This window comes from Ylistrum balloti, unplaced genomic scaffold (genome assembly GCF_031769215.1).
Source record: "Ylistrum balloti isolate Yb309-2 unplaced genomic scaffold, AGI_CSIRO_Ybal_v1 Utg370654, whole genome shotgun sequence".
NCBI classification, from domain to species: domain Eukaryota; kingdom Metazoa; phylum Mollusca; class Bivalvia; order Pectinida; family Pectinidae; genus Ylistrum; species Ylistrum balloti.
The window spans coordinates 565,742-589,946 of NW_026782397.1; the positions used below are offsets into that span (position 1 = coordinate 565,742).

At 35.0% G+C, this 24,205-nt stretch overlaps 3 protein-coding genes across 3 annotated transcripts; 1 reads left to right on the plus strand and 2 right to left on the minus strand.

Annotated features, from left to right (window-relative positions):
* Window positions 1–509: 509 nt before the first annotated feature.
* Window positions 510–8,251, plus strand: LOC132557281 (uncharacterized). Its single transcript, XM_060221768.1, has 11 exons — window positions 510–765; window positions 1,341–1,480; window positions 2,829–2,891; window positions 3,168–3,297; window positions 3,845–3,908; window positions 4,508–4,591; window positions 4,702–4,850; window positions 5,685–5,834; window positions 6,045–6,084; window positions 6,588–6,772; window positions 7,123–8,251. Exons 2-11 carry the CDS (start codon window positions 1,387–1,389, stop codon window positions 7,157–7,159), a joined length of 996 nt encoding a protein of 331 aa, XP_060077751.1. The 5' UTR covers window positions 510–765; window positions 1,341–1,386; the 3' UTR covers window positions 7,160–8,251.
* A 3,418-nt stretch (window positions 8,252–11,669) lies between these two features.
* On the minus strand, window positions 11,670–14,160 carry LOC132557279 (small ribosomal subunit protein uS4). The gene is made up of 5 exons (XM_060221767.1): window positions 14,148–14,160; window positions 13,242–13,469; window positions 12,788–12,974; window positions 11,950–12,053; window positions 11,670–11,781 (listed from the first exon to the last, which is right to left on the minus strand). Exons 2-5 carry the CDS (start codon window positions 13,456–13,458, stop codon window positions 11,717–11,719), a joined length of 573 nt encoding a protein of 190 aa, XP_060077750.1. The 5' UTR covers window positions 13,459–13,469; window positions 14,148–14,160; the 3' UTR covers window positions 11,670–11,716.
* A 2,625-nt stretch (window positions 14,161–16,785) lies between these two features.
* Window positions 16,786–19,108, minus strand: LOC132557276 (uncharacterized). The gene is made up of 2 exons (XM_060221764.1): window positions 17,104–19,108; window positions 16,786–16,967 (listed from the first exon to the last, which is right to left on the minus strand). The coding sequence occupies exons 1-2, from the start codon at window positions 19,106–19,108 to the stop codon at window positions 16,786–16,788; spliced, it is 2,187 nt and encodes a 728-aa protein (XP_060077747.1).
* Between the last annotated feature and the right edge of the window lie 5,097 nt (window positions 19,109–24,205).

The following is a 24,205-nucleotide window of genomic DNA, read 5'->3' on the forward strand; positions in this document are numbered from 1 at the left end:
GTTCACGAAACAAAAGCAAAACTACTGTTTGCGAAACTTACGGCTACCGAATTCTATGCTTCGCTCAAGCATAGGTAGCAGCAGAGACATATATAACACATGTTATATACGTCTCTGGTAGCAGGAAACAGTTAATTTGCATTTTCCTGAAATTATTGGTCATGTTTGAGATATACAGATATAGCAGTTTGGTTATGAAAAATACATTATTACATATATATAAACTATAAACAATTGCATTTATAGTAGAGAGATAAAATTTGTATGAATTAAAACTTTCCTTTGATTTCTGACACATGATTGCCATGGTTACCTACTAAAATAATGCTAAAACTGCAAAAATACTGCTAATTCCGATATCACACTATAATTTAGCAAATTCAAACACGGAAATCCTTCATAAATGACCACATGTAAATACTATGAAAACGTTACTTCCGGTAAAGCATAGACACAGATTCGAGATTGCCCAAATAGTAATCTCCAACACAGAGCAAAGATATTATTCTGAAAAAATGAAACCCACGTTGTACACTTCAACATGACGAGATCAAACTTAGCAAGGATTTCTTTTTTTTAATTTTAATTAAAACTAGAAAAAACACCCATGGCCACACCGAGAAACAGTGTACTGCTACCATGAGGAAATCCCATGGATAATTGCAGCATGGTGGAAAAGGCAGGCATCCTACAACGGGGAGGTGACAACTTGATAATTCAACAGATATGCACCAGGGTTGATTTGGAATGCACCATGTAAAAAACGTGAGTCCGACTTTCGTAATCTTATTTCCAAATGTTTGAAACAGAATGGAAATTTGATATATCTGTGACGAGATCTACTACTCGGAAATGTCGATCTGATATATCCTTTTAAGGATATGTATAACATAGTTCCAAAGCCTTACATGTATGATTATAAATAGACCAGACTCATACTCTTTGGCACTCGCCCTTTTTGATGACATGGTTGAATAGATTCAAAAGCTAGTATACTGAGTTGAAAGGTTGGGAACATTCCTCTACACGTATCTGTAACTATAGATACATCACAAATTCCTAGTTGGACAATATATAACGGAAAAGGACTCAAACGTATCTCTTCAATATAAGGTATTTTTCCCTCTTAAATCTTGACTCACGAGAGAAAATTTAATGTCTAATTAGTTAACTTTCGATATAAATATGGCAAACCAGACCAAGTGGTGTGTGCTAAGTTCAAACTCCTTCAAAAATAGATTGGACAAATTCTAGAAAAATCAAGAAGTGCTGTACAATTATACGTCTGTCAGTTTTCCTGAAGTAACTTTCTCAAGGCATTATATTAATTTCTTTTTCAGATTTTAAGATTCATTTCGTCACCATTATTTACTAGTGCAGCCCAAGATGAATTCCAGATATATTGTTCAACTACAAGGAAAAAAGCTTACCTCCAACTGGTCACGTATATCACATTATGTTCCCAAGTTATTCTCAACTGGTAAGAGCGAAGAATTAATGAAGAGTATTGCATAAAATTGTAGTATAATAAATCACTTTCAAGTTTAATAATTTCTTTGAGTTATGAAGAAAACAATGATCGCTGTGGTAGTGACCAGCTCCACAATAAGTCAGAAGGGTTCTGACTGTCTATCAATGATTTCGTCAAAATTACTATAAAAATGCCAAATTCTAGTGATCCTTGCAAGTGCTGGCATTCAGGCAATGTTTCTTGTAGTTTTTAACAGCTGACTATTGTCCAAATCGAAGACAAAAATAAAATTGCACAGAGATAGTCAGAACCCTTTGAAGTAACGCATGATGTATGTTAGAATATTGGAACAAACACAAAATGGGATAGAATTATTTTTACAAGGTCAAATAAAGCTAAGAATGTCAATCAAAAGCTGAAAGGTCAAGGCCATCTTAATTATTTGTAAACGAAATTGTGAACTACTAGTAATTTGTAGTTGTAACAGAGGTCATTATTTCTTTCAATGCCTCTGCTAGGAATTGAACCTGCTAGAAATCGAACCTGGGACCCCTGGCTTACTAGTCTGACGCTCAACCAATCGAGCTAAAAAGAAGTTCTCTCTAGCCGAGTGGTATATTGCGGCTAGTATTTTACCAGGGTTACATAGTGAAGGAATGGTGTGTTAAACTTCAGATTATTTCTTGGTGGTTATGTGTTAGAATAATACGTAATGATTTAAAGGGAAATTCAACACAGTTCAGATTTCAAAAGATGCTTTTGTACAAAATTATCCATTTATGTTTTTATGGGAATCATAAATTTCAGTTTACCATTTAAAGAAACAGATGATATTTATTTTGCAGAAATTCTTTATAGACTTGCTAGATCAATTTAAAAAAGTTCTCCTGGTCCTGATTGCATCACAGCAGGTTTGCTTGTTACTAGCTGAACAGAATGAAATATTTGTTATAGATGATCATAAAATAAACAGAAAAAACAGAAGAAATCAAACTGCAAACCCAGCAGAATTTTAATGAACAGCATACACACTTGTTTATTTACCAAATACTCTGCATAAAAATAATGACCAGGTGCTGGTGTGCTATATATTTAGATGGTAAACTTACATTGGCTGGGACTATTCCTGCCAATTTTGCCTGTCCAAACTGACCACAGGAGAGATATTTTGATGCTAACAATAGTTTTAAAGTAATTAAAATGAGTTCTTAAGTTGTACATAACAGCCAAATATTTTGCAACTGGAATATCCCTTTAAACTGTAACTTTTTAAATGATTATATAAAATGCTGTAGTTGAAGTGTTGTAGCTTTTGTAATGAATGGAAAGCTATACAAATACTTTGTATTCATTTCAGAGGCAAAGTCGACAAATGTTGGTGATGCCTATAAAAATGTTATGAGGAAGGTCCCACAGCCAGGTGAGTATCTTCCTAGTGAAATTCAGTTTATCATTACAGCATGCCACTTTGTATTAGAGAGTGTAGTCTGAGAAATGTGTTGCACATCAAGGCAGGTTTTGATTAAATCCTTGTAATTGCTGTAAAACTAAATTCTCCTTTTTTGAAATGGGAAAATATGAGTAGTCTGAACTGAATAGGTGTCGGAACATATAGGACAGAATTGGCAAAGTTTCCTGTTATATGGAAAAGGTAGAACAATGAACGATCAAAAACTTGCTTGATGTCTGTTTTCAGTGGTGGTTGTAACGACGTCTGGACATGATATCTTAAACAACAGCTGGTTGAAAAGGGGAGTAACCTGTACATCCTTCAGCAGTGTTTCCTTAGACCCAGCAGTTGTCTCCTTCTGTTTGAATCATTCAAGGTAAAATTTCTTTTATCAGAATTTGAAAACTGAATCTCTTCTATATAATACTTTATCTCTTCTAAATGATTCTTAATCTCCTCCGTGCGATACTTGATCTCCTCCGTGTGATACTTGATCTCTTCCGTATAATACTTAATATCTTCTATATAATACTTAATCTCTTCTATACTTAATCTCTTCTGTATGTTTTCATACATATTAAGGTGTTTATGACTCATCCAGATTTCATGATCTTGTAGTCTTCATTTCAATGACAAAATTTAAGATCAAGTAATATTTTAATCACTATTTAAAAAGTGGACACAGAAAAAATGGAAAATTGAAACGGAAAAGAATATGAAAAATGTATCCAACTGCCATCTTAAGTTATAAGTTTCCATAGTTCATTACTTGGCAAATAGGTTAATTCAGTATGAGCTAACTGAATCAACTTCGTACAACAAAAAAGACCAGTTTGTCTTCCAGATTGGTGAAAACCAGAACTACTATGATTGAAATAAGAAAACTTTTAGTCCAATAAACAATTTTATTGATGTGTTTTCAGCCGCATGCATGACCTTTTGCTTAGGACTCAGCAGTTTGCTGTCCATGTCCTTGCCAGGGACCAGGTAATGTGCAGTTCTTGCAGTTCACAGCAGTTTTAGATTTATTGTACATGTAAAATATGTAAGTTGCATCTGGGTTATTTTAAACAAGTTTATCTTGATAGATTCATTGTAAAAGTCTCAAAAACTCACAACAAAATCGGTTATGTCCAGTAACAGAAATCTGAGAATCTACTAAAAAGTTTTATTCATTCAAGTCTTTCTTTTCATTTACCATGTGTTAATTTTTTCATCATCTGTTGATTTTATTGGTCTGGAGGTGAAAATTCAATATATAAACCCACATCTTCTAGCACTTCTTAAAATTTTGTGGCTGTGAAAACATAATGCGAGACCATCACTCAGATTACTGTACATGTAAAGTTTCTTGTAAGATCTAAGATTGAATGGCTGATAATTCCAAATTTCACAAGAAATTGTGGTTGCTTGTGAATAATTATGTATTTTGTGAATTATCTATTTGTTTGGCAGAGTGCCCATGCATTAGACATAAGATTATGTGTTTATGGATAAAACAATAAAGATTTCAAATTAGCAATCAAAGACACTACAAGTAAATAAAAAAATTGTAGAATAAATGATAAAGATCTTTTCTGATTTAGGTGAAATATGGTGTACATTTCTCTGAGCCAGTGAAGGATGGCATTTGCCAGTTTGCCAGTGTACCCCACCACCTAGGGAAGGAGGTAACAAGAATTTGTCATGTCAGTTAATATATTATGACATAGCTTCTCAATGTATACAATTATCAATTTCTCAAAATTTTGGTATTATAGTATATATTGCGTTGTTCCAGGGCCTTCCTCTGATATCTGGGTGTTCAGCAGTATTGGAGTGCAAAGCTCAGTCTGTCCATACAGTTGGGGACCATCATGTTTGGTACGGAGATGTTTGTAACGCTGTTGTCAATCATAGCACACCCGACCCTCTTCTGTACTTCATCAGGTAAAACAATGGAATAAACAATATTCAACCTGTATAAAACTTAGAGGCGCTGTTCTGTGTTCAAAAGTGGATTGGAATTGACACACCTTGAATATGCAATTTATTGATCTATGACACTGACAGGTCTCACTTTTAAGGATTAAGATTCCATCTCAAGTTCATGTATATTCTTTTAATGACTTTGTAAAATTCATATTGTGTTAAAATGAAACAGATAAACTACTCGTGCACCGTATTAGAAATCAGAGTACAGTTCAAGGTTTGATCGTCCTTCTGCCACTAACTAGGTTGATAGGTAGAATCAAGATTTTCATGCATTGATGCTTCAGGAGTTAAGGTTCTACATTAACAGAATATTTCACCTACCTTTGATAAAGACAGAGATATCTTAAGTTTTTTAACTTTCAGCATGAGGCCTTTTTTTTTTCTTCTAAACTATAAAAACTGTATCCTGAGGATTCAGATTTGTATGTCTACATCATGCAGAAAAGATTGATTACTTTATGACCTGTGAAATTGAATCAAAATGGGTGATATAATGACATACCACATGAAATGATGGTGTGACTCTATTGCAAGTCATTGGAGTAAGTTTAGATTAAAAGCTGTCTATCCCGAAAGATAGGAAGGAATGAACTTTTGAAGCGTTGGAGAAATACAACAGTGTTCTGCTTTTTGTTTCAGAAATTAGGTGTTTTCTGGTGATGGAGGCTAATAATGACAAAAAAAATTATCAATTATAAATCTAAATGTATTACAGTTTTAATCCATGCTGCAGGGAACACCATCTTTCTAATTCGTATATGTAGTATTAACTTGTATGGCTATTTTCAGGTCATTTAGATCCGTTGGAGATGAGATATTTATAAAGGCATTTGAGGATGCTTCCTTACCGTTTGAGGACTGGACCCATGAGGCACATCTAAAGATGGCGTGGAATTACATTTCGGAGTTCGGAAAAGATGGAGCCACCCCTCATATTGTGTCAGTACAAAGACACCTGCTACACCTGTATTTTTAACAGGATTGTCTTTAAATCACAGGCTTTAAATTGGTGTAATCAATTATACATAATACTTGGGAGTTCTGTACACGTTTAGGATTATCTCCCCTTAGACATTACCCAATTCTTATTAGGTTAATAAGCCATAATCACAGAGTGAATGTATTTTAAAGTTATATGTTTTTTTTCAGAGAAGGCATACAGAACTTTAACAAACAAAACGAAGATAAGGTAAGTTTGAAGTGTTGATCTTCATTTTTCATTATTTTCATTTTTTTCTCCTTTTTACAACTTTCAAGATGAAGATAGCATTCAATTGAACAAAAACATTTGATTTAGAGAATTGTTCTTTTCAGACAGGAATCTAATAACAAGATTATTTGATGCATTCTTTAGTCTTTTACTTCTTTTCTTCCAATAATTCTAAAACCTACCTTTTTTCTGCTTCACTTTTATCTCGGGGGGGGGGGGGGGGTTCTGTTTTTCATTGTTTTGTCGATTACCATAAGATCTTCACTATGTAGTGTGTGTCACAAGTGAAGTTTGGTGACCACAAGACTTATGATTTGCAGTGATTTTTGGGACTCCTACATTTCCTGTAGGACCGACTCAGATTTTGAGAAACCATTTTATCTCTGTGTTACTGGACTCGTCAGAATTTTAGAAATGTTACTCTGGACTCGCAAGGGAAAAAAAATTGTGTTGTTAAGAGATCATTACTGTGTGTATTACAGGTGAAGTATGATTACCACGAGACCATCACAATGTTCTACATATCAGTGGTAACAGACGCCATACAGAGGGGTAATGCAGATTGTTTTGACGACTTTATCTCGTCACATACTTACCTCTTAGACAGGAGTCTTCCCTCACAGTACTACTCAAAAAGCAGGCTCTTCAGCCCAGAGGCACGACATAGGTAAGTGTAGTATTAATTTTCATTATCTGAATCCTTCATGAAAGCTCAGGAAAATAGGGCCATGTGTGCATATAAGTGAGATTTTCAGTTAAACAAGATTTTATTGTAAATACAGCTCTCATTTCTTGAGTATTTTTTTATCACAATGCAGTTGAACAAAAATTTAAATGTTTGCTTTGAAGTTGAATATGACTAAATTGAAATAAAAAGGTTAATCATAATTTTGCTGACATGATTTTATATTTTCAAGACATACATGTATCACAAGTTGATTCTTCTATATAAGTTGCACTTTGAGCTAATCATCCAGAGATGTACAATGGTGATGATAATATTTCATTCCATTTTAGGTTTGTTTCCCCAGATATACGGCCACTACCTTGTTGACAACTATAACGCTGTATGACATGCATTGCTATGTTTTTGTGATATTACTGAGAATTGCAATTGTGTGATATTTTACAGTAGTTGGACATGATGATTTTTTTGCCAAAAATTCTCATATTTTTAATCAGTGTTTTATTTGCATATCAAGATCGGTGTCATATTGGAACAGGAAGAATATATTGTTTCTTGTGTTAAACACATATTTCCCAATGGACTGGTTACAATTACTATATATTTATATCAACTCAGAGGTAATGCTTCTGTCTCTAATTTACACTTTTTTAAGTGTACATTTCTTGCATATTTCATGATGTAATTTTTCAACAATATTTGTGTTGAATTTTTGTTTGCTGTGTGATTTGCTCAAAAGATATATGTTAGAATTGTAAACTATCTTAGTACTACAGGATATTTGATTAGATTTTGTCATTTCAAGGTGAAAGAAATGTAAACTGTGTATTATCTTGTCTGTGGTGCAAGAAGATGAATTCTTATTTGTTATGTCAAACTAATTGATTTAGCTGGTCAATACAAGTATGGTTAAATTTGTATGTCTAATTTCCTGGTCAATTTATAGATATTGATAATAGAATTTTAAACATTGGAGATATTGATGTACTTTATAAGTGCATACTTCGGCAACCTGCTAGTTGTTTTTGTAATGCTGGGCGAAGATTTTAAGATTTTTCATAATGAAGTAAAGTTTTCAGTTCAACAGTTAAAATATTTCACTGAAAACTGACCACCGGGGTTCTTTACATAAATGGTACTTTGGTGCTTTCTTTTTCTAAAGACAAGTTCTGCAAAAATATTTTAGAGTAATTGTCTTTCATGTTTATGGGGAAAGTAATGAATGTAACTAATTCTTTTTTAAAGGAAAATAAGCATTGTTGACTAATCTGGTAACTGTAATATGTACAATGTGCAAATACACTAGTTGTACAATGAGAGCACAAGGCAGCTTACAAGCAGTTTTTAACTTAATTGTGCAAGTTTTAAAAGTGTGTACTATTTTGTGTAAATCATTAACTTTTTTAACATGACCATGTTGTTTGGTCTTTATTTGTTCATTAAAAGTTAGATTTTTTTAGACTTCTTTATTCATCTCTTCTCTGTTTTTGCTCTTTATGATACAAAATTTAAACATAAATAATCGTAAACTTGACAAATTCATGGTGGTCTCCTGTCAGCCATATTGTTTTTCAGATCAAAAAGGCACAACATCGAGGGACCAAGAGAAACCTACATATGAAATTTGATGAAGATCCATTCAGTAATTCTCAAGATAAAGTAAAAATTCAATATTTTGGCAACCTGTCAGCCACTTTGTCTTTCTGATCAGTCCCAAAATAAAATGAACACAACTAGGGAGCAAGGGAACCTTCCATATGAAATTTGAGAAAGATCTATTTAGTAGTTCAAAAAGAGCGATAACAAACTTTTATTGTTGAAATCCAAGATGGTGCTTGTCGGCCATTTCGTTTTTCTAATAAGTTTCAAAATCAGATGAGCACATCTATGTATGGACCAAGGTGAACATTTGAAAGAGTGATCCATGCGGTACTTTTCAAGCAATGGAGATAACAAACTTTATTTGTGGAAATCCAAGATAATAACCACCTATCAGCCATTTTTTTCTGCTGATCAGTTCCAAAACCAAACAGGTTACAACTAGGAACCAAGGGTAACCTACATTGTTGAAATCCAAGATATTCACCTGTTGGTCATTTTGCTGTTCTGTTCAGACCTGAATTAAACAAAACTAGGGACCAATTGTAGAAAGATCTATACACTACTTCTCAAGAAGTAGTTCACCATTTGATGATGGTGGTTGGTTATCCAATGTTCATCAAAACTAGAATCAAAACTATAATGACATGTTCACTATATGTATTCAAAGTGTGCACATCCCATTGATATAAACCTGCTCAATAAAAAGCTTCTAATACTCAAAACATAAAATTGACCGTTATGACCTGGATCTTTAAGTAAATGCCATTTATTTTTTCTCAACATTGTGCTTTGACCTAAAAACATCTTTCCATCAAATATCATGCTTCTCAGACTTTTGGTTAGACAGAAGAATTTAAAATTTTAATTCAAAAACTGCGATCTTGAAGTGATCTTGGTCAAGGTCATTTCTATATGAAAACTTTGGCCTTCATTTTAAGAACTTATCAGGTTAATACCATAATTCTACACCTTATGGGTGGTCAAAAGAAGTCATTTTAATGTTTTAACAAATTTGACCCCTCTGACCTTGAATAAGTGTTCAAAGGTAATTTCTTTTCACATACTGTTTGATTTCATCCTAGGAACGTACCATACATATGCATCTTTTTGTTAGTCAGAAAAAAGTAGTTGGGGACTTGTTTTATCTCAAAGCTGTGGAAAATATCAGCAGATTTTGACATATATAAAACTTATTTGGGATATTACTTATGTGAGAAATACAAATTTTAATCTGGCATTAATAATTTAGTTATTCAACAGAGATATCAATTTTTCATTTGCAAGTCATGCGACTGGGAAATCTTCAGATGCAACATTTGTCTCCAGCTAGACAGTGAAAAATTATTTGATGGAACGAGATTATCTTTTTTAATGATTTCAAAGTTCCATAACTCTGATAAATGTGGAGTTTTACTAATATCAAACTCATCCCTATCTTCTAAATACAAGAGATCCCAGAGGGATCTTGGTGCCCACCATTTGAGGATCTGTTTTCAGTTCTTGAAGATTTGTTTATTTTCTTTTTTTTGTGTGTTACAGGTTTTGTAAATGTTCATGAACTGGTCTTCATTGAATGTACTCAATGATGGCACAAGATATTTTTATTAATCACCTTTCAGCAAATATCATTTGAAAAAGATCGCAAAGTATTATTAGATAGCAGTCAGTTACAGGTGGATAATGGACATGGTCTTGAGTCAATATGATAGAATATCGAAGAAAATATGCTTGTGCTGTATTACTGTCGACATCCAAGATGGCTGCCTGTGGGCCAACTTGATTTCAAATCAGTCCAAAAAAAGTACAATGCACAACTAGGTACCAAGTGAAACCAATACCAGTACCGGTATCAGAAGTATCCATCCAGTACTTCCTCAGAAATAGCGGTAACAAGATTTTACTCTCAAAATCCAAGATGGCTGCCTGTCAGCCATCTTGATTTCAGATCAGTCCAAAAAGGTACAATGCACAACTAGGGACCAAGGGGAACCTGCATATGAAATTTGTGAAAGATCCATCCAGTACTTTCCCAGAAATAGCAGTAACAAAATTTTACTTTCAAATTCCAAGATGGCTGCCTGTTGGCCATCTTGAATTTGAATCAGTCCAAAAAAGGTACAATGCACAACTAGAGACCAAGAGGAACCTGCATATGAAATTTGAGAAAGATCCATCCAGTACTTTCCCAGAAATAGCGGTAACAAACTTTTACTTTCTAACTCCAAGATGACCGCCTGTCAGCCATCTTGAATTTGAATCAGTCCAAAAAAGGTACAATGCACAACTAGGGACCATGGGGAAACTGCATATGAAATTTGAGAAAGATCCATCCAGTACTTTCCTAGAAATAGCGGTAACAAGAAATGTTTACGGACGGACGGACCACGGACACAGGGCGATTTGAATACCCCACCATCTGATGATGGTGGGCTAATAAAGCAATATACCATTTTTGGTTGAAATCCGAAGAAACCATTTTCAAGTTATTTCCCGACACTAGCAGACAGAGATGGACCAAAACCAATCTTAGAACTACAGTTTTACCTCATGAATGTTAACCGATTTCCATTTTATTAGTTTTGATACGTTTTTCTCCTGGACAAGGAATAGGTGTGTATTGTTCAGCATTGCAGTACTCTTGCTGAGCAAAAATATTTGATCATCTCAGTCAAGAAGCTCTTGACAAACGTTTCAAGCATCCATGAGAACTAAAACAAACGAGTTAAAATTCATCGTCAATGAACAATCTACATCATACAAGCAGTCATTTTACAGTTTGATACACTTCACAATTTCTGCCATATATCAGTTGTCTTCAACTAATTGCTTCATGTACATTTTCTTGAAATTACAATGGAAGAACTTCACACTAAAAAATCATCCTTTTACTTTAGACCAAATAATTTATTCTACACTTTATACGAAGACCAACAACTAAGACTCCTATAGAGTTATCAACTAAACTAACTTTACCAAGGAGGACAAGATTACCTGCTACCGATATTTGAAAATCAATCAAAACCCCAAACATCTGACTATGCCTGTTCAGAAATCCGTGCTCTCTTGTGGAATACGCTTTACTTCCCATTTGCTTGAAATGTCATGCAAAGGGCCTATTTTGTTGATCAATGAGGTAACCAACAGCTCCAAGTTACACCACTCAAAAACCAAGCAACTATTGCCTTGGGCAACTTTGCACTATTATCGACAATCTGATGCTACATGATGCACATGCTCACGAGAGTGGACTGATCAAAATGACAATTCAACACTAGACTTTTTCTTGTGGATTTATTCAGTCAGAGAGTACAGTCAACAGAGAAGTTAATCCTCGTCGTCGTCTCCACCTCCACCACTGCCCTTCTTCATGTTCTTCCTCTTTACACGACCTGAAAGTGGACAGCAAAATTAGGTTAAATTTCCGTCAGTTTACCAAGTTGATATATGGTTTAAAATATTTACTTTCAATAACTATAGCGTTTGATCAAAGACATCCAAATGAAATAATGCACATATTTTCAGTAAACTTGGTTGAATCCAACAATGCCCAAACTCACCTGGACGACCACCACCATATGGAGACCTCAGCGAGAAGTCAATGTGTTTCTGGGAGTCCAAACGTACCATGTAGGAGGGTATGTTTACTACCTGTTTCCTTACTCTACAATCAGAGAAATATTGCATTAGTTTTGTCTGCAGGCCTTGTGCAATGAAGTTCCATTTCGTTTACAGCTGCTGAATCTTGTTAAAAATTTAATATCAGTGTCAAGTTAAAAATTTAGGGACGCCTACCTGTGTCGTGTACATGTCAAACCAGGTACTAGAACAGACATAAGGAGAACCTCATTGGTCTGCAAGAACATTAATATTCAACCTCTCTAAAAGACTTACAACAGTAAAAGTTGCTGCAGTGGCCTTTTGTCGTTAAGGTCAACCTCAGTCATGTGGACCAAACACTGCCAGTTGATCTAAAAGACTTGAAGCAACACATGGTTTGCAACAGTGGCCTTTCAGAGTGGAAGAAGGAGCTTCCCTTATCAACTTTTCAGACAGCTTTTAATGAAACAAGTTTTAAATATTTAAACAAAAATTTCAAACTACACCATTGATCGTACCATATAAAATTTTCAACATTTAAAACTTAATTGAAAATATTTATCTATGTAACGATTTTGGAATACAATTGACTCAATTACAAAACGGCAGAAATTTTCAGAATTATTTAACCCAGAACAGCCGTCTAATATTCACACTAACTTCAGTTATTTTTTCATCAATTTTTGACAGAGAACATACAAGTTAAGTAATATTTTCAACCATCTCCAGCTATTCCATTTTCTGCCTAAGAAACATAAACCTATTATACAAATGTGAACAAAAATCAATTTACTCAACCTGATGTGTCTTTGTCTGATTAACACACGGGCATGATGGATGCTCTTTGCCAATCCAAGCTTGAAAACTTGTGTCTGCAGACGACGCTCCAAGAAATCTTCCAGACGGAGACCCAGCACATAATCGAGCTTCATCTTGCTCTCGTCCAATACACCGATACGAACCAGTCTTCTCAGCAGAGCATTACCTAGGATAGTATAAATGCTTGATGATGATGTTCACATCTACCAAATATTGTTAAGCCAACATGTCTTGTTTAAGGATAAGAATTTACCTAATTTACAAATTTACATCTTTCTTCCCCCCCCAAACCTATATCTACATCTTACTAAAAGTCCACAACTTTTCAATCTTTTTTTTTTAATCTTTACAATCAGAATTATCAACACAAGGTTTCCTTAATGATGATGCATTGTAGCAGAATATTCATTCGTCAAGATCATATCATGTTTACCTTCAAAAAGTCGCTTGGTGTCTTTCTCATCCAGTGTAAGCAGTTCTCGGGCAGCTTTCCTGATTTTGGTCAAGGTATACTTGACACGCCATACTTCACGTTTGTTCCTCAGACCATATTCACCGATAAGTTTCAACTCCTGATCCAAACGTTCCTTCTCAAAAGGACGTCGGGGAGTTGTGTAGGTCTTACTAGCTACTAGTGGCACACGTGGCATGATTGCTTAATCTGAAATGAAAACAAATATATTTACTTCTAACTGTACACAGAAGCCCAATTACACCAGCATTTTAGGGAGAAAAATCTTCCTCCGTCAACATGGCAAGTATGTTCATTTAACTTATCCTGTATAAACTGTACACCGACCTATATAGTTACATGAAGATGTTGAGCTATATTTTCGAGGAATTATTATCAATTATTGAATTAAAAATCAAACTGAACACGTAAATGTCAATGGATTCAGTGGGCGGGGGATTTTGATAGTACTAAATGTTTGGAATGGGTCGTGTCTTCATATTCATACAGCAAATATCTAGCAAAAATTTAGTAAGGTTAGAATGCAAGTAAAGGAGGGAAACCTGATCCCTTCAGAAATTCTTAGGACTCATTTACATCGGACATTTGCAAATGTCTCTCGTTACGTCAAGCGTCCGATATTAATGAGCTCCAACTAGGCCAGGAAGGAACCCAGAAGGGACTAAGAGGATTTAGTGTCTACGTGATTCGCCCTTCGTACTTATGTCGTCATATTTCAGTCTACGAAATGGAATTGAAAATGCAGTACTATCCCTCTTTGATATTATTGTTTTTTGTAACATTAATTTTATTACTTGGGTAGACATGGCCTTATTCTACAAAGGATAAGTGAACATTTTAGTGAAGAAATATGAAAGCACGTGTTACCAGTATGGCAGCCACATGGAAAAGAAAGAAAGTAGGACGAAAGACTAGTTACATATTCTTACGCACTGAATGATCATTTGCATTGTAACGATAAATGTTATCATCAATATAGTTAGTAGTAAAGTATACACGGAATCTGATGTACTTTGCTGGCTTCCATCCCTTATCAGTTCATTAAGCAATATGCGGGAAAGTCGGTTTTACATTTTGCACTATTTTCTATCCTTTCACACATACGAGGGGAGATTACTCTAACAAATGCCCAAGATTTCGTGCGGTTGTGAAATGGAAACTAGCCACTACAGCCGGGCATTCACAGAGAGCGAGAGAGAGAGAGAGAGGAGCAGATAGGGCCTGAGACAGATACAAATGTAGAGAGAACAGAAAAATAAAGAAGGAAAAAACAACAAAACGTACGCCCACCTTGACAAAATATACACACCTATACACACGCGCGCCAAAAAATCAATACACTGTACTACAGTTTGATTTTTCCCAAAAGTATAATTCAGTTTCACAATATTATTTCGTCTACATGCAAATTGCATGTGGAAACTTCTTGTTTAAGGCTTACATCTCCCCATCATGTTTCTGATTTTTTCTACATCCCCCCCCCCCCCCCTGCGTTTTTTTGTTTTTGTCTGCTTGTTTTTTTTTTCCGCATTAATTTGATCGAATATTATGTGTGTAATAGGGATTCACACCTTATATGGTTTAAAATTTTTAATTAAAAAGTTAAAGCAGAAAGTAATTATTTTATCAAGGCAGTCGCGAAATAGACATGGGTATCTGTGTTGATTGTAATTTCAATCAAGGTATCACATTTTCACGATTTGACTTTACCCCCGAAAATATCGGAAAATAAACTCACTCGAAAACTGCAACCTTTACAGTATTAGATTTCTCAATTTTGTTGTTAAATAGTGCATCTGCAGATACGGAACATGATAAACCTCGTGCATGCTGACTAGCCAAACTCTAGCACTCGGATTGAGTGTGTTCCTGCTTATGGAACAGACTCGTGTAAGATTATATAATCCTGGTTTCAAAGCATCATACTATTTCCGGCTTAAATACTTCACAAGAATCTCTAAGTCTTTAATCGATATTTGGAGTACAACAATATTAACTTCTATTAGTTCCTATACGTATAGGCAAGATACATATATTATGAAAGATCAGGGATCGAACCCAGGTCTCTGACGTGATAATCGACTAGCTCTACCAACTGAGCCAAACAAGCATGCTCCGTCATCTGAGTGACAGAGACGTATTTAACACTATCAACAAGCCACACCTACCCGCTCCTATTACCATATATATGTGACTTTTCCTCGTCAATATTCATATCCTGGTGTTGATTAATGAGACTAATTCCGGCACCGATATCTCCGGTACCCATTCAACTTCAAGTTCGAAACTTTATACAAGTCTTTATTTATATATTATCTATTAGTATACAACAACATTTAGAGATAGACACCATCACTCATATTCTTTGGCAATGTGAAATGTTTCAGAATTGATAATTAAATTGATAATGAAGCTAACATTATGTCCAAAGCATTACGTCTATAAAACCAGATATTTTATTGATTCTTTCAATATGAATACACTTACTAATTTAATAGAGGATATCTATATATAGAAATGGCTAAGGGTGATTCTTTTCTTGAAAGTTTTGATATATTGTGGAGGAAACTGAGTAACATATTATCACCGTAAACCTAAATTTATCCTATATTAACACTGATACGGTTAATGATGATTCTGCTAGTTTGTTTGATTTCTGTTCGAAATCAATGACTATTTCATATTTATACAGAATTACACATTCGCTTGTTGATATAATGATTATGGTAATGAAATAATTAGTCTAACATGGATGATTTTGTTAATATTTCAAACGTTAATGATAAATCATATAAACGAGAAAGTCAAATTATGTCCGGTCATTTAAAATGGGAACGCGTTAAAAAAACATGGTCAACTGACCACCTAATAGAACTCGTCTTCTGAGTAGCATTCTATTCATATCGAACGATACATTCAGCGATGAAGGCAAATCGCACACACGTTAAGGCACAGACATAATAATGAAAATTGTTAATCCCCACACATTTTGGAGTGTAACATGATAAAACACTTTCCGATACTTCCAGGAGCTACATGTAATATTTAACTCTAAAACGAAAACTAAAATAAGAGAATAGTTTATTTCATAAATGCCACACTTTTCTAGCTGGAAATTTCTTTTATTGAATTAAAAAAAATGTCAATATACGCGATATTAGAACGTACAATAATTACATCATGTTAATATGACAAAGATATTTTACTTAGTTGTTACACGTGAAAAGTATGTTAATGTTATTGAAGTACGAAATGATTGATATATCTATTAGTGCGAACACGATATAAAGAAAAATGAAAAATGAAATTATGTAATAAAATAGTTTTTAGTGTACCATTATTTTGGTAGTTTTTCCAGACAAGTGTCATGTAATTATTAAAGACAACTACATAACATTCACTTTATAAGCTCATAATATATAGTTTGCACCTGTTATTTTGTGGATTGACGTTTTAATAATGATGATAAAAAAGCAATTTTTGGTTTTATCACACGTATTTACGCTTAAAGTTTCGAAAAACTTCTGTTATCATTCGCCTGCTTTGATGCTGATGAAGAATCATCATATTTCTTCTTGTACAGGTACAGTTTCTTCCGAATGGTTAGAATATAGAAAGACAGCACCAGTATGACTGCAACTAGCACTCCGAACATGGCCCAGAACGAGGAGATTCCGTAAATATCATCTGAAATTGAAAACGAGAAATTCCAACTTTACATAGTTCTGAACATGAATCATGTAATTGATACATATCATTCGGCTATAAATTACAAATCGACGCTCAAAAAACGAGGAACGTGCTGCCTCATTGGGTTACGTACCTTCTTTCACGATTTGTGTCACTAATCTGATTTCAGGAGTTGCAGTATTTTGACGCTGTGCCGGCGTTGTTGGACTCTGCTGCTGGTAGTCCTCTAAACGTTCCCGAAAGGCGGAAGGAAAGTCATGACAGACGGGAAACCCTTTTGGAGGGACTGGGTGCATACCGTAAGAACTATTGATAAGTAAACTCATCCCAAGTGCCATATGGACCTGTACGTGGCAATGAAGCATCCATACGCCTGGATTGTTAGCTTTGTACCTAATCACAGCATATGAACCATAGGGCATGTTCAAAGTATCCTTCTTCGGAGGGTTGATCAAATTCAGATCAGGTACGTTGTTTCCTAACCACGTAGAATTTCTCCATGTCCCTTGGTTACAAAAACTCATATCCCCATTTCCACGACAATCGATATCCATATTTGGCGATATAAACTTTGCTGAAGTTGTGTTGTAAGTACCGAACCCCGTTTTCAGTACGTAAAAGGAGTAGCCATGAAGGTGAATGGGATGGGCGGCAGGAACTACCATTCCTGTATTCATCAACACCAGCTGTACGACGTCGTTGAAGTTGGTGCTGATTGAATGCATGCAATTACATAACGTGTCTTCACCACAATCGTTTTTGTCGCATGTAGGCCCGACTTCAAAAGGTTGGCTTAGTGCTGACACCTTTGGCGTTTGAAAAACTATTCCGTTTACAGATGGTCGCCCGATGACGATTCCAAAATTCAAATGGTGTTCTTTGAAATCGTCAGACGATGTCGGCTCCGGTGGTGGGTCATTGATAGCTGATTTGAGCTGATCGAAGTTTATACAATCCGTATAAGTATCAGATGGATATGTTTCAAACGGGCAGTTGACAACCAGACATCTGTTGGTAGGAGAACAAACTTTTCTAGAAGTTATTGGGTCTCGAGATGGATCTGCGCCAGTATATCGGAGAACAGCTTCAGTTTTATGTGAATTTACTTCAATAGTTTCTGCCCGTATCCAGTAGCTGCCGATAGTCTGGTTAGTATTAATCTCAAAGTCGAATCGTTCACCTGCCGCTACGATGAAGGATTCTGCAACTACTGGCTGGATTTCGAATCCATCAGAGGCGACAACAGTGAGTCTGTGGTGATCAACTGAAACCCTGATAGGGTACATTACACCAGTGTGGATTACTCTGAACCTGTATGTAGTTCCTGCATCAACGGAGAACTCGGTCAAAGGAGCACCATTATCTTGACCAGTTTCGTTGTAGAAGCGACCTCTGCCATTGATAAGGACAGAGGAAGCAATGAAAGGAAGAAACAACCCTCCATCTACAGATGATCTGATTGGTTGTAAGTTGCGGCCTATAAAAACTTGAGCTTTCTTCATTTTTTGGACATCCATATCGCTACCCCAGTGATGGTTCCAGTCTTCTACTGTCATGATATGCTCTCTGGCTGTTGAAGTTCGCTCTTTAATGATGAAAGCTCCATGCATGCCTTTCGCTCGCTGATTGCCAGCATGAGAGTGATACCAATGTGTTCCTTTGGGATCGGCAGTGAAATCGTAAGTGAATTTCTGGCCAGGAAGAATGGGACATTGGGTCACAAAAGGTGTACCATCCATATGGGGACTACCATATAAAGGTAATCCGTGCCAGTGGACTGTTACTGTATCTGAAAGAAGCGCGTTGATAACGTGAACCTTTACCCTTTGTCCCACATAAACTATGATCGGTGGACCTGGGAGACTCTCGTTAGCAACGGTAACCAATCTGTTGTTTTCCCAGCCATCAGCTGTCATAACTTCATCAGTTGGAATGATGGTTGTTTGATTTACATCATCATATCTATACAGTTTTCCATTGACAGGGTAAACTTGGCCTTCAGTAGGATGTAACATGGTCTGTTGATGGCTGATGATTAGAGTCGTCTCGCATACGGTGGCTGAACTATCACACTCATAGCCAAAGCAGCATCCGACCAAAGTAGATAGCAAAGTCAGAGCATGGATAACTGAACCCATCTGTGGACGGAAAATAAATAAAAATCTATAAAGTAACTAAAATTTTGAGCGCTTTATTTAGGCCTTTCCTCAAAACTATGGTTCTCCATTTTTGTCTCTGATGATCATACAGATATGTTATCATCTCTAGAAGTCTGAGATATGTTTTAACTAGTAGGATTGACTAAATACGAAAAGATTTTTGGTCCTTCCTTATAATTACGATCTTAACGTCAATCTGACTTTAAGACACAGAAGACAAAAACATAAGATAACAATTGATTTGTTAATTAATAAGATGGTCACAGGTTAGAAAACGATACCCTATTCCCAGCTACATACAATCACTTTATTTATTCGAGGGTCAAGAACGATAAATATTACACAAGATACCCGTCATTTTATGACCATTAAGGTATTAAAGGTGATTTTTCGGAATAAATATTTGTCATAATTGACCTACACTTGGCCACCAATTGCCCTGACAAAAGTAGATACTCTATCTTAATTCTAGCAGTACCGATAATCTATGTAACACCATCCATTCCGTGTCTACCTTCTTACCCACCTTTTAATGCACCCATCATTTACATCAGCCACCACCAGCCTACCTAACTAATACCACAACTTCATACCGACTATTTACCTTACAGCCACCATTTCGGGTCTACCCACATTAACCACCACGAGCCTACCCACCTACCTACCTCCACAACGGCATACCAACTATCTACCTAACAGCACCATCTCTGGGCTACCAACTTTTTAGCCTACAAATATATCAGTGGTTCAAGCATATGTCACCTTAATTAAGAAACGTCATTCGTTCAAAGATAAGTGAAACAGAAATAAAAGCCTAGAAAAACTTACCTTATTTAGTTCAAAGACCCCTTTGATAAATATATGGACATGAATTGTTGAACAACCCCGCAAGTGGTATTGGGTTTTGTTGCGTGAAGGTATTTATACATAAGTCATGGCTAAATGGAACGGTTTGACTGAAGAAGGGCTCTTACTCACCTTTGTAAGCAGTTATTTTTTATAATTACGTAATGATAATATCTTGTTTTGGCCTTGAACTAAATCTTGTTCTGGTAGACTTATTTGTGTGTGTGTAATATCGTTTGTAGGTAACGAGATAGGGAACTCAGTATAAAAGATTAAACAGAAACATTGGAAAAGTACAGGTGATTAACTTTAAACTAGCAAAAACGAAACAATTTTATCATTGGTCTATGGCAAGAGAATAGTTAAAATAAAAACAAAAACAAAAAAACAAAAACAAAAAAAAACAAACAAAAAAAAAAAAAACAAACAAACAAAAATACCAACATTTTACCAGAATCAAAATTCAAATTCTCAAGTCAATAAAAATAGATGCAAAAAAAAAAAATAAATAAAATATACACGATGATTCATGAAAAAGTACAAGGAGAATAAGACCAGGTATTACGAAAGAGTAAGCGTCTTCTGCTTCATCGACGAAACACACATGTAAACCTTGGCAATCCAAGAAGTAATGTGACGTTCTCAAATGAAAACAAGGTATACAACATCGGAACCTACAGGCAAACTAACAAGCATCTATCTTCATATCACACAAAGAAATAGAATATTTCTGAATGAGATCGCTATCGCGACCATAAAATTTACCCATACTTTTCATCAAACAGCATCATTTGAACCCTGTGTTACGAGTTTGTCCGACTCTTGTCAACTGTGACATGTAAATTCCATGGGTTGGAAATGCAGGGATATTGCTATCCAGAAAAGGAAAATTCAGAATTGGGAAACTGAAATCATCATGTTTATCACAAAGCTTGGTGGAAAGCTGTCCATGTCGGTTTCATTGTAGAAAAAATTCTTGTTATATAAAGACAATACGTCACAATCATATCTGAAAGTTAAATTAAACGAATTTGCAAGGTTTTCTGACCTGTTTTGATAAGCTCTTCAATAAATTCAGCCTTGTGTGAAAACAAAAATAAACTCTGGTACCAACAGTCTTGATTCAAGTGTGCTTTATTTGAATATTTAAAGTATTTGGAATAAATTGTCTTAACGTGATAGTATAATTAACAGATTTTTATATTTTGTGTTTTACAGAAATACACCTTAACTGGCTAGTTCTAGATATTCAACAAAATATTCCTGAGTTTTCACGTCTTATTGTAGTGATACAAATGCCCACTGAAGGAAGAAAGCGCGAGTTTGAGACTACCGAATGTATTTGGGCGGGGATACAATGACATAATAAAGGTATTGTGCTCAGCGTGTTTTGCCAACCGTTTACTCTTGTAATAATTTATGTGGTCTTTTAGATTGGATTTTGGTGTCAGTATGTGAATATAGCGCTGAACTCACTCGTCTAAATTATAACACAGTTTTAGAACCTACTCCTGTTATACTTACCTCAGACAAAAAACTAGACCCTATCTTTATTTCTAACCATATTAAATGTTGTGACGGTGGTATGGTTGGAGTGGAAAGCACGACAAACTATCATAAAGCAACACATATGTGTAAAGCATTCTCTTACAGTGGTGTACATAAAAGACATGTTTGGAATTATAGACGTGAATGTTTTGTGTCATTTTGATAACTGAATTGGTAATGTGAACTGTCTTGAAATCATTCTGTTTGCTCCGTCCATTGAATCGACCAACGAAATCTTTAAAGTACATATCTAGAGGTTTCAAGAGGTCTGTATACCAAATTATGAAGTAAGTATTCGTCTGTCTGATAAGCCATGGTAAGACTAAGTTTACGTGAGCAGTGTCTAATTCCTGAAAGACATAGGAAAATGGTTCTCAATACCTGAGACCTTATTGATTGGAAAAACAATTATACAAGTCTAGAAATAAGGTTTCTAATATGAAACGAACAATCAAAGGTGTATGTGTTTGGTACGCTCGAGCAGATCCAGGAAATCTTATCCTCGAATCTGATAGAAAATGCTTATAAGATTTCGTCCAAATCTTCATAAATTACATTCCCCTATCAATTATGTATTCTTGTTTTCTGAAAGTATTGCATAGAAAAAGCTCAATACTAATGTAAATTTACTGGAATTTTCTGATGAAATGTGCTATGATATTGTTATGAGAGAAAATGACTTTTTTATGTTTTGTCTTGATATTGGGAAAAGCATATTCTTTACCTTTATCGATGTTATTCTATTGTTCTATCACTGAATGTTCTTTTCCAGCTGCATCAATAATAGCCATGTTTTACCTTTACTTAAGGTATTACAGAATCATGTCCTCATTAGAATGTTTCCAAAACAATGGACAGTCCTGGTTTCTCCCATGTCAACTAATTGTCCTTTTTCATAAGATTGACTCTGAAGTTGATAAGGAATAACATTCCTGCATTGTAGGTAAATCTATTGCCATGATTATCCAGTTATCTGACTAACCATCAACAATCTGTCATTTATGGAAAGTAAGTTGTATGTTGGGAGAGGGCCTAGTAAGTTGTGCTGTCTGTAGTTATTTTGCATCATAATGTTGGGAGAAGGCCTAGTAAGTTGTGTTACCTGGAGTTATTGTGCATTATTTGTTGGGAGAAGGCTTTGTAAGTTGAGTTATCTGTAATTATTGTGTATTGTAATGTTGGGAGAAGGCCAAGTAATTTGTGTTATCTGTAGTTATTGTGCATTATAATGTTAGGAGAGGGCCTAGTAACTTGTGGTATCTGAAGTTATTGTGTATTGTAATGTTGGGAGAGGTCCTAGTAAGTTGTGTTATCTGTAGTTATTGTTTATTGTGATGTTGGGAGAGGTCCTAGTAAGTTGTGTTAACTGTAGTTATTGGAAAGTCTTCAGTGAAACTCTGAAAAAATAAACAAACAATAGCCAACACCACTTACATAATCTCACACATTTTGTCGGGAATCCAAGCTATTTCATTTCTTAAGCTTTTTGTATCGTTTGATAAAACCGATAGATATGCATGTTTACCTACTTAGAAATATGATATATCATAATTTTAAACCACAATGTGTATTGCCTTCCTAGTAGACGTATTATGAGCACTGTAATGCTTTTATCATAACATACTTTTCTGGTGTTATCGCTGACGTGATAGTTGTGTTATACATGATCGCAAAGTGCCCTTTCACGAAGCTCTATCCCATAAGAAATGGTATTACCATTTGTAAGATATGTGTCTCCGTCATCATTATATACTGCATAGAATACTTTTCTAATAACGCTTAACACAAATACCTATCGTTAAAGCATTATGATGTTTTTTTTTTTTAATTTTGAGTTTGAAGATGATTAAAAGTGTAGTATGGTATCATCTGCACGTATTCCCGGCATTCTCTCCAGTTCTATGCACACTGTAATACGATGATAACGTCATTAAAAACTGTGAAACAATTGTAAACATATCATTTACAACTGGTACATATTTTATTGTAAAGATCTTTGAAATACTGTGCAACCTCCCGACATTTAATGACTTGCAGTTTACGGTACAATGCACTATGATGAAAAGATTTGGCATAGTTTTAGTAATCTTATAACCAATGGATTCGCATCGTTAGTTTTATGTCTTCGTGTGGATTTTACTGATATCGTATTTCAAGCCAATGAATGGAAATATTCTATAACGTGACGGTTCTAATGACATAATATACGTGTTTTCAGGTAAAACTGACATTATCAAATCTTGGTCATCTTCATTCAGCTTTGAATGCTAGTTTTCACAACATTTTCTTAATTATCTGCAAAGGCATTACATGTTTATTTTTTATTATTTCAATCCTGTAGCTTTTAAAACTTCGTAATGGGACTTTTAAGTATTGAAAACAGTGGGTTTGAGTTCGAATTACAACGATGTTTCGATATTATATAACAGGTGTTCACGATAGCATTGTGGGTAGTGACAGATAAGGATGTTTCAATTGTGATTGATAATATAAAAGTGTTTCATTTATTAATTGTTAGCAATTGTGCATGTATGTGAAATATTTATATATGTATGTAGAGATATGAATATGTTTATTTTGTATTACACCACATGTTGCACATGTTTTGATTAAGTTTTGATTGCAAGTGTTGTTTAACATAAGCTGGACACTTCACAGAAATTCAAGCACGGAATAAAATAG